The sequence below is a fragment of the Ranitomeya variabilis genome, chromosome 5 (assembly GCF_051348905.1).
Source record: "Ranitomeya variabilis isolate aRanVar5 chromosome 5, aRanVar5.hap1, whole genome shotgun sequence".
Taxonomy (NCBI): Eukaryota; Metazoa; Chordata; class Amphibia; order Anura; family Dendrobatidae; genus Ranitomeya; species Ranitomeya variabilis.
This window is the reverse complement of record NC_135236.1, coordinates 262836028-262853917: the sequence shown is the minus strand read 5'-3', so window position 1 is coordinate 262853917 and position 17890 is coordinate 262836028. Positions and strand designations below refer to the sequence as shown.

At 47.6% G+C, this 17890-nt stretch overlaps 1 protein-coding gene across 4 annotated transcripts in view; it reads right to left on the bottom strand.

Annotated features, from left to right (window-relative positions):
* Positions 1–16821, bottom strand: part of USP3 (ubiquitin specific peptidase 3) — a 50528-nt gene extending 33707 nt beyond the window's left edge. The window contains exons 1-7 of one of the 4 annotated variants that reach the window (XM_077264195.1): positions 16581–16821; positions 13527–13587; positions 5442–5579; positions 4786–4869; positions 3631–3712; positions 2286–2368; positions 788–901 (exon numbers count right to left, since the gene is read on the bottom strand). In XM_077264195.1, coding sequence (XP_077120310.1) covers positions 788–901; positions 2286–2368; positions 3631–3712; positions 4786–4869; positions 5442–5579; positions 13527–13587; positions 16581–16671 — 653 coding nt within the window. In that variant the 5' untranslated portion in view covers positions 16672–16821. Of the gene's footprint in view, positions 1–787; positions 902–2285; positions 2369–3630; positions 3713–4785; positions 4870–5441; positions 5580–13526; positions 13588–14460; positions 14585–14629; positions 16231–16580 lie in introns of those variants that run through there. The other 3 variants (XM_077264196.1, XM_077264197.1, XM_077264194.1) reach the window with 3 other exon arrangements.
* Positions 16822–17890: the final 1069 nt, after the last annotated feature.

The following is a 17890-nucleotide window of genomic DNA, read 5'->3' as shown; positions in this document are numbered from 1 at the left end:
GTATGTTGAATAGACCCATTTTCATAAAATAGATTCAGCACCACAGACTGACACATTATGAAGCCCAGGTATTTAGATAACATGAAGCCAGGACACTGCTATAAAAGTAGTGGTGTTTTGGGAGAACCTAAGCACGGACACAAATTAAATAGAGTATTCTTGCTTGCAAAGAGAAAAAAAAAAAATCTGATTTCTTATCTGATCCGGCACCAAAGATAAGGAACAGATAGCATCCATCGTTTCGACCTGGGAGAGATCTTTGTCAAGGACATCTGTGGTTTACCAACATATGAAAAACAATTACCAACAACTAAACATGTCATATATATACAGTGCCAATTGTGGTATAAAAACATATGTAGGATAAGAACGGAACAGGATATCCAAAACAAAAAATTACACAGTAAAAATTGTTCCACAGAATTATTCAAACAAATAAGGATGATAAAAAGTATAGTAGGAACGATTAGGAAAAAAGGAGGAAGGAGTGGAGAGGGCTAGATGAGGTAGATATGTTTGTATATCACAGATGATCGAAGACCTCTCACAGGTCGAAACGTTGTTTTGGTGCCAGATCTGACAATAAACCTGATTTTTTTTGCTAGTATGAATGATCTATTTAATTGTTGTCGGTACTGAGGTTCTCTATATTTATTTTTACCTCATGAAGCCCAGGCATCACCGTGTTTTGGCTGGAAAGACAACCAGAGAAAAGCCCTGGTTTAGATGATCATATTAGTCCATCCTACAAGTAACGGATAATATTATAAACTCAGATAGAACTCACACATTAACTTCCCCTTGACTCCTTGTGTGGTAAGTCCGCCGTCCCGCTGTTTTCCCATTCCGCAGCTCTACTGCTGGCAGCTCTATGAAATAGCAGCTAAACTGTTGAATGTTGCTGCAGAAACACAAAAGATGCTCAGATAAAATACATAGGCAAATAGATAAAGTAGGGGGGAAACCATTATACCAGAACACTGAACCTTGGACGAAGCTTTCCAAGAGAAAGCTGCATCGGGTGTGGTGTGTACCTGGCTCCCTGTTCTAACTTATAACACTTTGACTGTATTTAAGGTACCGTCACACTCAGCGACGCTGCGGCGATATAGACAACGAGCCGACCTAAACTAGATCGCTGGAGCGTCGCTGTTTAGGTCGCTGTAGAGATGTCAAACACAGCAACTCCAGAACGATGCAGGAGCGATCCAGTGATGTAACGGCGACTCACTTCTCGTTCTCACTGGTTGTTAGCTCCATGTTAAACAGCCGGAGTGTACCGACTGGCTAGAAGGAGACGCTGCGACGCCCCCTATGCTCGTTGCTGGCGTTGTTGCTTTTGATGTCAAACATGACGATGCACGCCGACCTGGCGACGAAATAAAGTTCTGGACTTCTAGCTCCGACCAGCGATGGCACAGAGGGATCCAGATCGCTGCTGCGTGTCAAACACAACGAGATCGCTATCCAGGACACTGCAACGTCACGGATCGTTGTCGTTCTCTTTGCAAAGTTGCTGAGTGTGACGGTACCTTAAGGCAACTTGTAATTGTATTATGGTAACTTATTTATGTGCCTATTCAAGGGGTGTTTACTACCTTTTTTCTAGTGTTATCACCTTTCTGGAGAGAATTATTTTGGGACCCCAGACATGTTTGTGGAGTCGAATGGTATCTTATATCCCTTGATTTTACTTTATTACCCCAGGACTACCTTCTTCTATTGTTTCTTCTTGACAATGCATTAATACTTATGGCTTTTTTTCACATGTGGTTATACACTGCCATCTTGTGCCAGCCATTGACATTGCAGGGAGTATATTGTTGTCCAGATTTTTCCCATCCTATCTGTATTCTTGTGTAAGCTGTGTATTTCATTTTAGGTGTATTAATGAAGATGTGATGTACCTGTTTTTCTTTGGCTTACACTTCACTCCTTTGAGGAATTGCTTTTTTAGGATGATATAGGTTAGCAAATAAGGGTACATGGTATAAGTATCTTGTGTATATTATACTTAAGAGATATGGCTATAGCTCTGGTGTCCCGTTCAATCCATGCAATTTTTGGCTCATCATATAATAACACAACTTGGAAAAACATACCATCATCTGCAGCTCCCAGGTTAACAGTTTATATTGGGGGATTCAGCTGATCGCTGAGCTGGTTTTAATCTAAAACAGGCTGCTGTGATTCAGCACAAAGTTTTGTAAGCCAAGACACGCTGATCTGTACAGATCCTGTATGGCTTGTCTACACCAAAATATGATAAATCAGCTTCTCTTTACCTTAGCGACTGGAGTATTGCATTCATAAAACAGGTATTTCCCAAATTTCGTAAACCAGTGGCACAAATTGCAGAGGTACTTCCCTTGTGAATAAAGGAAAATCATTAAGTACAAATTGAATGTGGGAATGTTTCCATATATAGATTACAGTGACACATATATGCAAATTGCCTCTTCTGAGAAAAAAAAGGACTTAAACTCTATAGCGCCACCTGTTGGCAGTAGCGATCCTACAAGTCACAATCAACCCTTTAACGAGTCGTGCAATATGACTTAGGATAAAAGCCAAATCAGTATCTCAATCCGCAGACACGGTGTTTCGGGCTGTTGGCCCTCGTCAGTGCGAAGCATGAGAACTGATTTGGCTGGATGAGAAGCTCTGGACTGGGGTCTAAGGGGACCAGTGACACATAAAGGAATGTTATTACAGTAAACCTATGTTGTACTAATCATGCCGTTATAGAGGACCTGTCCGTTCCCCCGACATATACATTTTGGTAAATACTTTTCTTGCTCTGCATTGTGTGGTTTTTCTGTTATGCCTTCTAAGTTATGAAGAAATTGACAACTAGGAGTCACCAGTTTTCTAGGGGTGTCCCTACAGACTGTGAAGACATGATAAGGCCGGAATCACACACGCATGTTTTGTGGTAGGAGGAACGGACAGAGATGCACAGACCGGCTGCCCCTGAACTTTACAACCTCATAGACATTGTGGTCTGTACTGTGAAGCCCACCTTTAAAAAACGAAGGAAAGGTAATGGCCAGTTGACAATTCATTTATACATTTCTAGGAGGTGTAACAGAGGAATATAACAGAATTATAAGAAAAGGTGCTCCAAAACTGCGATTTCACATGAAATACAGGGGTACTTCTTTCCCTGCACAACGTTGACCAAACATAGGTGGCAGCAAAACAAGGAGGGAAGAAAAAAAAAAATAACACACTCCAATAGCTTAGAGCAGGCTTTCTCCTGTGTGAGACACATAATGACAATCCTGCAGAGATGAGTGTGCTTACTAACACCTTTCATCTCACAGCAGTCAGTGTGGGCTAAAGGGCAGTACACCGAAGCTTTGTCTCATTAGAAAAAAAAAAGGATGGAGGATTTGCTTCCAAGCATCTGTCTCTGGCGGCATCACCAAAAAATGGAACATGTTAGATTACTCTATATCTCTCATTAAAAGACTAGAATTCTAAATGATACACCTTGCCAAAAACCATACAAAAGGGAACGTACATTTCTGTATGATCCTTTTATCTCTTTGATAACCTTCTCAGAATGTAATAAAAACAAATACAACAGAAAATGAACAAGGTCAGCAAGATAGTCCAATTACTTACATTTATTTTGAGTGTTTTTTTATTCAGTGACGGATTATCCAATAACTTTCTCTTCCTATGCCTTTCTACTGTGAATGCAGAGCTGACAAAAGATACAATTACTGACAGGTCCACTCAGAAACAAAACCTATTGACTATCCTACTGCAATTACTGCCACCTTAATACAGATTTCATACGATTCATGACATGAGCCAGAGAAGGTCACTGCTATCCTAGGGGCTTTAAATTTCACCCACCTCATCCTCTTTTATATGTAAATATAACTCTTTCAATGACAAGTCCAGAAATACAGTCACATAGCCAGTCTGTTCCTGTGTTAATGAAAAATCAATGTTTGAATTGATATGCCAGTGAGGCTGAAGATCTATTGAAGTTCTGAAGCCTCTGTCACTCCAGCTCTATTCACTGTCCAGTGTAACGGACAGCCTCTACGCTGCGTGACTTAATTCAAGCAGAAGAGTAGCGGTGTTGGGCAGGGAAAGGAGCTGGAGTACAGAGGTTTCAGATCTACAATAGCCAATTCAAGCATTGATTTCTTGGTTACAAAACGAACTGGCCATACAAAGGTATTGCTGAACTTGACTTTCAAAGACCTACATGCACATATAAGTAGTTTAAGGAGCAATATCCCGACGAACAAATTCCAATTAAGCAGGTTGATTTCATATATGTTGTGCACGGAGCTCTTTTACCCTGCTTATGAATACCACAAAATGGCAGTGTTTTCAAATGTTTCTTAAAGGGGTATACAAATTGAGGGTAAATTAATGCTTATTATATCTAACTTTTTATGTATAGAATATTTCTAGCCACACATCACTTCATTAATCTATATTTCCTCAATTCTCCATGCCTACATTTTTCCTCAGAATCTGGTCCCTTCTTTCATTTGTTTTCCCCACACTACCTGCAATCAGCAGCATATCATTTCTTCACTTTCTCACTATTATAAAGCTATTGGATTACTGTTAGTGAATGAAGACCATTCACATGCAGAAGCTAAAAACCTATACATGGCTTGTCCAGTATAGCCATACTCCAATCAATGTTAAAAGCTGCATAATCAACTTTTGTCTTGGGATAAATTTCATGTTCTACTCTGTAAATGCAGCTAAAGACTAGGGAAAAAAAAAAGGTTTTAATTTTCTACTTACTTTTCCAAATTTTGCAAGTGTTCCCGAACTTTCTGCACCAAACATAACTTTGTGTCATTAATCACAAAGTCATCACAACGGTAACTGAAAGCAGCAAAATAGACATGGATTGAAAAAAAAATTATATACATTTTTATTTTTGTTACAGTACTATCTAAAATCTTGAAAGCAGTCACAAGAGGTTGAAACGTTCCACAGGTCACTTTGGGTCAGAGTAATCCCATTAATATTAGCCCCTGCAGGTTTAGAACCTATGCAATCCCTGTACATAGACGGCTGTCCTGTTTCTCGCAGTTTCCATAGCACACTCTCCTTAGCTGTGCTTGCCCCCTCTCTTCTCCCCTCCTCTTATGGCTGTTGAAAATAGCCATGCTCTGTGCCCTCCTTTTTCTGACATTTTAGACAATCAGCGGTGTGAAGATTGATCGTATGCAACTCCACTCCATTCCAGTCAGGGCTCTGAAAGCCTGGATTTCAGTCTTGATCTTGAAATCAATAGGTGGTCCCCACTGTCAAGCCCCCACCAATCAGTAAGACATGTAAAGGGGATAACTTTGGAACAACCCTTCAACTTGACGTAACCACTAACATAAATAATAATAATAATAATGAGACATTCACTTTAGGAAGAGTGTATGAAAAATGCTGATCCTCACCAATATGTGCTGTAGCTGCTGCAGTCCATACACACCGTGTGCTGGGTTTTCTCTTTCTCTACCTTTTCTTGTTGCTTGTGGTTGGGCAGTGGTGTTTGAGCTTCCTCGTAATGTTTCTTTGCATGACCATTCACATATCTGTTCATCACATGGAAACAATCATACAGGGAGAACATGTTTTTCTCATCAAGAACATTTTGCATCTTTTTATTCTAGAGGTTTATTGCACTTCTCATAAAATGCATTCAAGCACGTCTACGCTAATATGAACAGTATCGACATCAAGAACATTCAATTACAGACCAGAAAGTTCTAACAGCCAGTACGAGCTGAACACTCAGTGTTAGTATATATGGCTCTCCTGCTTCATGGAGCATTTATCATGTAGGAACACTCAGATCCAATTAGCGGATCACGTAAATATTCCAGCAATCACCAGGTGAATGATCAAAACAAAGTCACTATTATCGCCTGGACATCAGCCGTGTAATCAGAGCATGTGCAGCTGATAACATCCTACTGTATGGGGACAAAACAATGGCCTAAGTGATCGTTGTGTCCCCATTATTATTTATTGGCCTGTTGAAACCCAGCAGTAACCAAATACCAATGGATTTGTTAAACAGTTGATTGGTGCTTGCTAAGGTGCACTGATGGGCCCAATTCAGTACAGCTAACTGGACTCTTATGCTCTGATGATACCGGTGTCATAATTCCAGTATAGCATTCTTCACTCCATCTATTAAAAGATAAGCCAATGTAAACCGCATACAGAATGTATGCCCTTACTGGAAGAATAACTAAACTATCTAGAAATTTTTGCCATCAGGGAAAATTTTCCCTTAACCCCTTCACCTGCAAACCTGATTTAAACTTAATGACCAAGCCAAATTTTACAATTCTAACCAGCGCCACTTTATTTGAAAGCTTCAACAGATCCCACTGATTCTGAGACTGTTTTGTTGTTAACCAGCGATTTCTCATTTTTCCAACATCATTTACAAAACCATTTTTTTTTTAGGGATCACCTCACATTGGAAGTGACTTTCAGAGGCCTATATGACAGAAAACACCCAAAATTGACACCATCCTAAAAACTGCACCCCTCAAGGTGCTCAAACCCACATTTAAGAAGTTTAATTAACCATTCTGGTGCATCACAGGAATTAATGGAATGTGGAAGGAAAAAGGAGATTTTTGTGTACTCACCGTAAAATCTCTTTCTCTTAGCCTCTAATTGGGGGACACAGGACCATGGGTGTTATGCTGCTGTCCACTAGGAGGCGACACTATGCATAATCTGAAAAAGATTAACTGTGGCTCCTCCTGTGCAGTATACACCCCTGGACGGCATCAGCCTTCTCCAGTTTTGTGCAAAAGCAGTAGGAGGAACGTAACATGAATAACATAATTATGCCTGTAAGAAGGCAACTATGTACGAGCTCAAGAAACAATATGAGAACTCAACAGTTACAACAGCCCGGAAAGGGCAACAGGGTGGGAGCTGTGTCCCCCAATTAGAGGCTAAGAGAAAGAGATTTTACGGTGAGTACACAAAAATCTCCTTTACTCTGTCGCCTCATTGGGGGACACAGGACCATGGGACGTCCTAAAGCAGTCCCTGGGTGGGAAGCAATGGACGAATATTGTGCAGACAGGCCCGTACACTTAGGGCACCGCCGCCTGCAGGACACGTCTACCCAGGCTCGCGTCCGCTGAGGACTGGGTATGAACCCTGTAGTGTTTAGTAAACGTGTGTAAGCTAGTCCAAGTGGCCGCCTTACACACTTGTTGTGCCGAAGCCTGGTGCCGAATGGCCCAGGAGGCCCCTACCGCCCGTGTAGAGTGTGCCGTAATGCCGGCTGGAAGAGGAGAATTCTTAAGGCGATACGCCTCTTGTATGGTGGATTTGATCCACCTGGCAAGAGTAGCTTTGGAAGCTGGCATACCCTTGTGGCCGCCTTCCGGAAGGAGGAAAAGGGAATCAGACCTCCGGAAGGACGCAGTCCTAGACATGTATATACGCAAAGCCCTGACAAGGTCAAGCGTATGCAGAGCCTTCTCCACTCTATGAACCGGAACCGGACAAAGGGATGGTAGTGAAATTTCCTCATTGAGGTGGAAGTCGGACACAACCTTCGGGAGGAAGGATGGGACCGTACGAAGAACTACCTTGTCCTGGTGAAATGCCAGGAAAGGCCGTCTGCAGGAAAGTGCTGTCAGTTCAGACACCCTGCGTAGCGAGGTGATTGCCACCAGGAAAACCACCTTCTGGGAAAGAAGGCGGAGCGGGACCTCCTTAAGAGGTTCGAAGGGTGGTTCCTGCAATGCTGTCAGGACCAGGGTGAGGTCCCACGTTTCTAGTGGTCGTCTGTAGGGGGGAACCAATCGGGAAACCCCCTGAAGGAAAGTCCTTACTTGCGGCTTGGTAGCAATGCGCCTTTGGAAAAGCACTGAGAGGGCTGACACCTGGCTCTTAAGCGAGCCCAAGGACAGCCTGGCCTCCAGACCCGATTGGAGAAAACCAAGTACTTTGGGTATGGAATAAGGGAGTGGGATCTGGCCACGAGATTCGCACCAGGTAAAGAAAGCTTTCCAGGTACGGTAATAAATCTTGGCAGAGGCTGGTTTCCGTGCTCTGATCATGGTTCCAATGACATCTGCCGAGAGCCCTGCCTGGGTTAGAACCCAGGTCTCAAGGGCCACGCCGTCAAATTGAGAGCCCCTGAGTTCTGGTGGTAGAACGGCCCTTGTGATAGAAGATCGTGGCGGTCGGGGAGACGCCAAGGGGCGTCTGCTGTGAGTTGTACGATGTCGGCGTACCATGTGCGTCTGGGCCAGTCTGGTGCAATGAGGATGGTTGGAACTCCCTCTTGTTTGATCTTCCTCACCACTCTGGATATCAGGGGGAGAGGTGGAAAAAAGTACAGAAGCTGGAACTGGGTCCAGTCCTGAACCAGAGCGTCTGCTCCGAGCGACCGCGGATCGTGTGTTCTGGCAATGAAGTTGGAGACCTTGGCATTGAAATGGGATGCCATTAGGTCCACATCCGGGGTCCCCCAGCGGAGACAGATCTGTTGAAAAATTTCGGGATGGAGAGACCACTCTCCCGAGTCTATTCCTTGTCGGCTGAGGAAGTCTGCTTCCCAGTTGTCCACACCCGGAATGTGGACCGCCGAAAGAACCGACCCTGTGTCCTCCGCCCAGCGGAGGATATGTGACACTTCCCGCATCGCCTGGGTACTGCGGGTCCCCCCTTGATGATTCACATATGCCACAGCCGTGGCATTGTCCGACTGTATCCTGATGTGAGAGGCTGCCAGTAAGTGATGGAAGGCCCTCAATGCCAGTAGGATGGCACGAATTTCCAGGATGTTGATGGGCATGGTCGCTTCCGCTGGGGACCATTTGCCCTGTGCCCTGTGGTGTAGGTGCACCGCACCCCAACCCGTCAGGCTCGCGTCGGTGGTCAGGACCTTCCATTGACCTGAGAGAAAGGATTTCCCCTTTGCTAGCGAGGTTGGCTTGAGCCACCAGTGCAGGGACCTCCTGGTTGACGACGTTAGCTGGAACTCCCTGTCGAGAGAAAAGGGATTCCGGTCCCAGGACTTGAGAATGGCTAGTTGGAGAGGTCTGAGGTGAAACTGGGCAAATGGGACAGCTTCTATTGCCGCTGCCATCTTGCCGAGAACTCTCATGGCAAACCGGAGAGATCGAGGGGGTTTGCGGAGGAGGGTGCGAACTGCTAGTCGGAGAGCCAGTGCCTTGTCCTTGGGAAGGAGCACTAGACCCCTGGAGGTGTTGAATAACATTCCCAGGAAGGTCAGGGACTGACTCGGGGTTGGTGATGACTTTTGTAGGTTGATTAACCAGCCCATGCGACTGAGAGTATCGGTTGTGATTGAGACGCTGAGCTCGCAGTCCTTGAAGGTGGGAGCCTTGATGAGTAGATCGTCCAGGTATGGAACGACTACTATGCCTCTGGAGTGCAGGACGTCCATGGTGGCTGCCATGACCTTGGTGAACACTCTGGGAGCCGTGGCGAGTCCAAAGGGGAGAGCCACGAATTGGTAGTGGTCCTGGCCTATTGCGAACCTGAGAAACCTCTGATGGGCAGGTGCAATGGGTATATGCAGGTATGCGTCTTGTATGTCTATGGAGGCGAGATATTCTCCCTTCTCCATGGACGCAATGATGGACCGAAGGGACTCCATGCGGAAATGACGGACCCGTACATATTTGTTGAGCTGTTTTAGGTCTAGTATGGGCCGTACACTGCCTCCTTTCTTGGGAACTACGAACAGATTGGAGTAGAACCCTCGGAAACGGTCGGTCGTGGGTACCGGTACTATGACTCCTGATTGACAAAGCGAGGAGACCGCTTGGTGGTAGGCTCGAGCCTTGGCTGGCGGTTTTGGGGGGACAGAGAGGAAGAACCGGTCCGGTGGGTTGGAGGTGAAGTCTATTTTGTATCCGGAAGACACTAGTTCCGTGACCCACCTGTCTTCTGTAATAGGCAGCCAGACTTGATGAAAGAGCAAAAGTCGGCCGCCTACTGGTGTGGTGTCTTCCGGAGTCCGTGAGTCATGAGGAGGAGAAGGTCTGAGATTTTCCTCCTCTGGGCTTAGACTGGCCTGCTTTTGACTGCCAGGTCTTGTCCGACCTTTGCGTCGATCGTGAGTTGTCCCTGCGTGGGGAACGGTTACGATTTTGTACTGGACGCGAGACGGACCAGCCGGAGGAATTCCGAAAGGATCGGAATCGAGTTTGGTTACGCTTCTTGTAAGTGCGTTTAGGTTTCAGTTGGGGAAGAGAAGTACTCTTACCCCCTGTGGCGTTGGATATCATAGTGTCCAACTGTTCACCGAAAAGTCTCCCACTGAGGTAGGGGAGGTGCGTGAGGGACTTCTTTGAGGCTGCGTCCGCTTTCCATTCCCGCAGCCAGAGGATACGCCGAATCGTGATGGCGTTTGATGCTATCCCCGCGACTCCCCTTGCTGAATCCAGAGCTGCATGGAGCATGTAATCTGCTACAACAGCAATTTGAACCGCTTGGTCCGACAGTTCAGGAGCGGATGCTTGGAAGGCTTGTAAATTGTTTGCCCAGGCCAGGATGGCCTTGGCAGCCCAAACTGAGGCGAACGCGGGAGCCAGGGATGCCCCTGCAGCCTCGAAAATTGAACGAGCCATGCGTTCTACCTGCCGGTCTGCTGCGTCCCTTAGGGTTGAGCTATCTGGCAGTGAAAGGAGGGTCTGTGCTGCTAGCCTGGAGACTGGGGGATCCACTTCAGGTGGATCTGTCCATTCCTTGGTGTCCTTCTGTGGGAAGGGGTACCTCGCCTCCAGATATTTGCGATTAGCGAATTTTTTCTCAGGCTGTGAGAGCTGTTTTTTAAGGATCGCCTTAAACTCTGGGTGGTTAGAAAAAACCTTAGGCGGCTTCAGAGGTCCTTCAAAGGAAATCTGATGTTCTGGGGCCTCTGGTGGCGGATCAGAAATGTCCAGCACCCGATGGATGGACGATATTATGTCCTCAACTAGCGCTGTATTGCTAGGAGGGATTGGGATCAGGGACCCCTCAGTTTCTCTGTCTGAGTCAGAGTCGCAGATGCCTTCCGAATTCTGTGTATCACTGAGGCGTCCCCTGCTGGGTGAGCTGGGGAGGAGGCCTTCTCTGGTTGGGGATTGCGGAGATCTGCATTGTCTGTCCCTGGAATGGGACGGTCTAGATGACCTGGAGCAACGGTGTCTCTCCCTAGAGGGGGATGACCGTGTGCTATGGGATGACGCAGATGGACTTGATCTATGGATCCGCTTGCGTCCTGACCTAGACGTGGATGTGCCAGGGGCATCTTGTTCCTGAGTCAAGCTCTCCCGTTGTTGGTTAACGGTCATAGCCGGGGCATGACCCTGCAGAGCCTGAAGCAATGTGGAAGTTAGGTTATCTATAGACTGCGTCATAGATTGCGATAACTGAGTAGCCCATTCCGGTGTGGCATTAGACACCGAGGCATTGGCAGGGGCTTCTTGAGGCTGTGACACAGTAGTTTGTATACAGTTCTGACAATGCGGGTACGTGCTGCTACTGGGGAGAGCGGTCCCGCAGGCTGTGCAGAATGCATAATAGCAGTTCTGCCTGGTTCTCTTAGACCTTGAGCCCGGCATAGTGCACAGAGTGCAGAAGTGCTGCCAGCAGATGGACCTTACAGGGGTAGAGAACCTACAGGGGAGCCTTATAGGTAATATGGATTCACAGCTGAGTAAAGATAACCCAGATGTGATCTTACCCCACCAGTGTACCCCTAGGTCCAGCGCCGAAAATCCACAGTCCTGTGCCCCCCGGAGACTGGCTGCCTGGTCCTGCAGACCGGGAGATGCAGGGTTAATCTGCAGCCGAAAATGGCTGCAGAGACAGAGGAGAGAGGAGGAGAAGGGGGCGGAGAGCTGGAAAAAGGCGGCAAGGCTATAAAAAACCCACCCTTTCTGTCTCGATCCGCCCCTTGTATGACACTGTAGAGTGTCATATTTGTCATCCGGGGGGCGGGCCGGGGGGCGGAGAGGAGGCTGCTGCTTCAGCTAGGCCGAAGCCGGGGCCTAAATTAGATGCCTGAGGCCCAGAAGGGCTCCAGGCCGGCGCGAAAGTCCGGGAGGGGGTCGGATCTGAACCGGACCCCTCCGGATTTGAAGGCAGGATGGCGGTGGGGCTATAAGCGGAAGGGGGAGCCCGGCTGGGGTCCCCCTGAGGCAGTATAGAGCTGGTGCTGCCGCAGAGACAGGGACGCAGGGAACCCTGTGTCTGTATGTGCCATGCCTGCCTGCACTCCCCCCGGCCCCAACAGGAGCCCGCAGCTGGGCTGGGGTCCCTGGATGCAGGCGCAGTGTGCTGGCCCATTGCTGGGAGCTGTAGGATGCTGCCTGTACAGGCCTTACCTGAGGTGTCTCAACCTAATACCCCCAGAGGGGGATAGGGAGGGTGCTTTTGTCACACACCTTCAGGGGCCTTTATCCTCGCCTCGACCTCAACCCAGAAACCAAAAGGAATTGGGGAAGGAGGGGGGGTCTCGACTTCGAACCAACACCCGAGAGGTTGGGGAAGGAGCAGCATGGGGAATAGCCATCTCAACTTCAACTGGGCACCCCATAATAGGGGGCCGAGGAAGGAGCCATGCCGGGGGTCTCACAGGAGACCCTCTTTTCTTCATCTGTAATCCCGTCGGAAAACGGGAAACGGAGTAAAACGGAGTAAAAATCTTTAGGTGTGCCTCCTTTGCGACACTAAGCAAAAACTGGAGAAGGCTGATGCCGTCCAGGGGTGTATACTGCACAGGAGGAGCCACAGTTAATCTTTTTCAGATTATGCATAGTGTCGCCTCCTAGTGGACAGCAGCATAACACCCATGGTCCTGTGTCCCCCAATGAGGCGACAGAGTAAACTGAACATTAACTTCTTTTCACAAACATGTTATTGTAGACTCAATTTTTTTTTACTTTCACAACGGTAACAGGAAAAAATGGACCCCAAAATGTGTTGTGCAATTTCTCCTGAGCACGCCGATACCTCATATGTGGGGGAAAACTACTGTTTGGGCGCACAGCAGGGCTTGGAAGGGAAGGAGTGACGTTTGACTTCTTGAATGTAAAATTTCCTGGAATCATTAGCGGGCATCATGTCGCGTTTGCAGAGCCCCTGATGTGCCTAAACAGTGGAAACCCCCAAAAGTGACCCCATTATGGAAAATAGATCCCTCAAGGAATGTATTTAGATACATGGTAAGCACCTTGAACTCCCAAATGTGTCACAGAAGTTTATAAAGTCGAGCAGTGAAAATAAATAAAATAACCCACAAAAAGGATTTTGGCCCCATTTTTTTTTAATTTTCACAAAAAATCAAGCCACAAAAAAGCTTAATTTATTCAGATCTGTTGAAGTTATGGATAAGGAAAATCACGCAGGGAAACTCAGGTATCAAACCTTTGGGACACCACAACATACATAAACTGCAAATTCCCCTTTCTGCTATTCCAGAATATTTAATATCACAGTACCCGACAGATGTTTCATTAATATAATTTTACAGCACTTACCGTCCACAGTGGACACTGGAGCAAGTCAGGCAGACCCATGGGCTTTTATTAGAGCGGCAAACTACAACAAATGCAAAAAATACAGTGAGAAAAATGAGAACTTCTGCAAATAACAGGGAAAGGGACACTTCAGGGTACGTTCACATAGAGCTCTACAGAGGGACATTTTTAGACTGAAAAATCCACATCTAAAAAATATTTTGCGTTTGTAAGAACTTTAACAATTGTAAGAAGCTTTTTAAGGCCTTTTTTTGAGTGTGGATTTTAATGCATGTTTAACGGGTTGAAGGATCAGGATGTTGTCTGGTACATTGACAAAAACCCTGATTAAAATAACAGCATAAAAAAACAAAAGCATAGCTGTAAGTTATCCATAGTAACAAGCACTAGAATTGACATGTTTATTTCTCCCACATGTGAAAATACCTCTCAAATAACTTCAACATAAGTTCACTTCTCCATTCAAATGGTGCTTGTTGCAAGCCTATTTATAGAGCATTGTAATGTAGATTTTAAGGGCACAATTTGTGCCAAAAACTGTACCAAAAGGAACAGTGTGAACTTCCACTTAGACCTTGTTCTGGTCTGCTAACAGATGGGGACAGGCTCCTTAGGCCACGTTCAGTATATTAAATCAGTACTTGTAAGCCAAAAAAAGAAGTGGGTGAAAAATACATAAGTGGTGACGTATTTATATTATATATTTTTCCTCTGATTATTTGTAAGCTAAAATCAGGAGTGTTATTACTGAGGTAAAGACCTCATCAAATACTCAACGTGGCCTAAACGGTCCGATAATGGTAGATGCTCATTTAGAAGAGCCAATAAATGTGAGCTCATGTAAACATGCCGCCATTGATTTGTTATGGGTGCGGATAACGATGGTGTAAGAGGTGCACTGAACGTTGTACTAATGGTGGTTCTGTGCACATACCTGAGCAGGGTGTTACATGATCACCAATAGCCAACAGCCCGGTCAGCTCAAGCAATTGGGCCCCAACAGGCAGAGAAGACACTAGAGCAGGCGGCTGTGCCCCCGGCATACTGACAACAGGATAACACTACAATGTGAAGCAATTCACTATATATAGCCTCCATCATACTTCAGATTGGCCCTCTGCAGTGCTGGGACTTGTAGTTCCACCATACCAGCAAGGAGTTACGGAGATGCATTTAATGGCAGGCTGTATTTTTCCCTCAGAAGCTGCAGTAACCGAGTCATTTACAATAGGGTGATGCGGGGAATACAGGGCGAGAGGTAAAGGCTCTTCTGTAGCCCTAAGTGTCGGAGGAATGGCCGCTTCTCATCTGACCTGTACTGGCATGATAGTCCCCCGGCTCAGAGGGGAACAAAAGGCAAGAAATAGCCACCTCAATGTTACCTACCATGGCGGCGACATTCTGCCAGGACCCCCAAATCTGAGTAATGGCGGATGTGCAGAAGGAATAATATACACAACTGCTATATTTGCGAGCTTTCCTATTAATGACAAACTAAGAAACCCACCATTATATCGGAGAGGGTGCGGGCACCACAGGGCGGCTACATGGCAGCCTCACCCAAGGAAATCCGGATTCAGGGTGGGCCACCACTGCAGACACTACTGTTCACATGTAGTCAGCCCCAACAAAGGGAGAGCGCCCAGGGGTACGTAATGCCGCCAGGGTTATGCCACCTCACACCATGGCAGCCTGGGTACCCCACCTCACACCATGGCAGCAGGGGTACGTCACCTCACACCATGGCAGCCTGGGTACCCCACCTTACACCATGGCAGCCTGGGTACGCCACCTCACACCATGGCAGCCTGGGTACGCCACCTCACACCATGGCAGCAGGGTTATGCCACCTCACACCATGGCAGCAGGGGTACGCCACCTCACACCATGGCAGCAGGGGTACGCCACCTCACACCATGGCAGCAGGGATACCCCACCTCACACCATGGCAGCCTGGGTACGCCACCTCACACCATGGCAGCAGGGGTATGCCACCTCACACCATGGCAGCAGGGATACGCCACCTCACACCATGGCAGCAGGGGTATGCCACCTCACACCATGGCAGCAGGGGTACGCCACCTCACACCATGGCAGCAGGGGTACACCACCTCACACCATGGCAGCCTGGGTACGCCACCTCACACCATGGCAAGCAGGGGTATGCCACCTCACACCATGGCAGCAGGGGTACCCCACCTCACACCAGGGCAGCAGGGGTACCCCACCTCACACCTTGGCAGCAGGGGTACGCCACCTCACACCATGGCAGCCTGGGTACGCCACCTCACACCAGGGCAGCAGGGGTATGCCACCTCACACCATGGCAGCAGGGGTATGCCACCTCACACCATGGCAGCAGGGGTACGCCACCTCACACCATGGCAGCAGGGGTACACCACCTCACACCATGGCAGCCTGGGTACGCCACCTCACACCATGGCAGCAGGGGTATGCCACCTCACACCATGGCAGCAGGGGTACCCCACCTCACACCAGGGCAGCAGGGGTACCCCACCTCACACCTTGGCAGCAGGGGTATGCCACCTCACACCATGGCAGCCTGGGTACGCCACCTCACACCATGGCAGCAGGGGTATGCCACCTCACACCATGGCAGCAGGGGTACCCCACCTCACACCAGGGCAGCAGGGGTACCCCACCTCACACCTTGGCAGCAGGGGTATGCCACCTCACACCATGGCAGCCTGGGTACGCCACCTCACACCATGGCAGCAGTGTCCCTTGTGCCCCAGGCTGGAGAGTGAGGCTCGTCCCCGCCAGTGTTCTCACCACAGCCGGGAACAATGCGGCCTCGCACAGTGCTCTTCACTAGAATGCACGTGACTCATATCGTGTGTCGCTACTATCGTGACCGCCGTCCCCTCTGCCATGCCCGCTAGGTCCGAGCCTCCGGTAATGAGTGTTGTGCTCCCCACACAATAACAAACCGCACACTAGGCCGTGCCCAGACCCGGGACTTTCCTGAGCGTCACAGCCAGGCGGCGCTGCTTCACCAGCGGGTAGAGCACGGGGAGGAGCAACACAACTCACCACTGCAGCACCACGAGGAGGGGCAGCCGCTGGGGAAAGCGGCGGCGTCCGGTACTATGCACACACTGGCGGTAAGGTGCGGGCACTCCATGGTGGTGCGGAGGGACACAAGAGGTTAAAGACACTGCACTGTAAACCGGGACTTTTTCCACCATAGAAGCATGAAGGCGTGGCATCCTGACGCAATTTCATATCACTGCCCCTACTGCGTCCAGGCTGATGGTTTCTACGGTAACTGTGCAGTACCTAGTTCCTGTTGTGCATCATTCAGGATGCTGTGCAGGCGGCACGTTTCCTGCTCTGCTTCCTCCAGACTGAGGACGTGTGGATGCGCTCTCCTCAGCACCGAGGAAGAAGAGTGAGGCCACGTGCACACGGTCAGCATTGGTCAGTATTTTACCTCAGTATCTGTAAGCCAAAACCAGGAGTGGGCGATAAATACAGAAGTGGTGACCAGTGGCGTAACTACAAAGTTATGGGTCCCGGTGCGAACTTTCAAATGCCTCCCCCCCCCCACCAAAATATTTTCCTCCCAAATTCATATTTTCCCTATTCATTTTGCACACTATAGCTTTATTGCAAAGTTGTATAGTGTGACCTCAGTTGAATAACTATCCGGTGCCCCATCCTGGGATATATTTGTCCCCTGTACTACGATTGTTATGTAATGTATAAAAGAAGATAAACCATTATACTCATCAGGGGCTTACATAGAAGTCATGGGGATCCATATAAGAAGTATAATGCACCCCCATAGTCCTCCTTATAGTATAATACACTCCCCATAGTCCTCCTTATAGTATAATACACTCACCATAGTCCTCCATATAGTATTGTACACTCCTCAGTCCTCCATATAGTATAATACACTCCTCATAGTCCTCCTTATAGTATAATACACTCACCATAGTCCTCCATATAGTATTGTACACTCCTCAGTCCTCCATATAGTATAATACACTCCTCATAGTGCTCCATATAGCATAATACACTCCTCATAGTCCTCCATATAGTATAATACACTGCTCAGTCCTCCATATAGTATAATACACTCCTCAGTTCTCCATATAGTATAATACAATACTCATAGTGCTCCATATAGTATAATGCACCCCTCATAGTCCTCCATATAGTATAATACACTCCCCATAGTCCTCCATATAGTATTGTACACTCCTCAGTCCTCCATATAGTATAATACACTCCTCATAGTGCTCCATATAGCATAATACACTCCTCATAGCGCTCCATATAGTATAATACACTGCTCAGTCCTCCATATAGTATAATACACTCCTCAGTTCTCCATA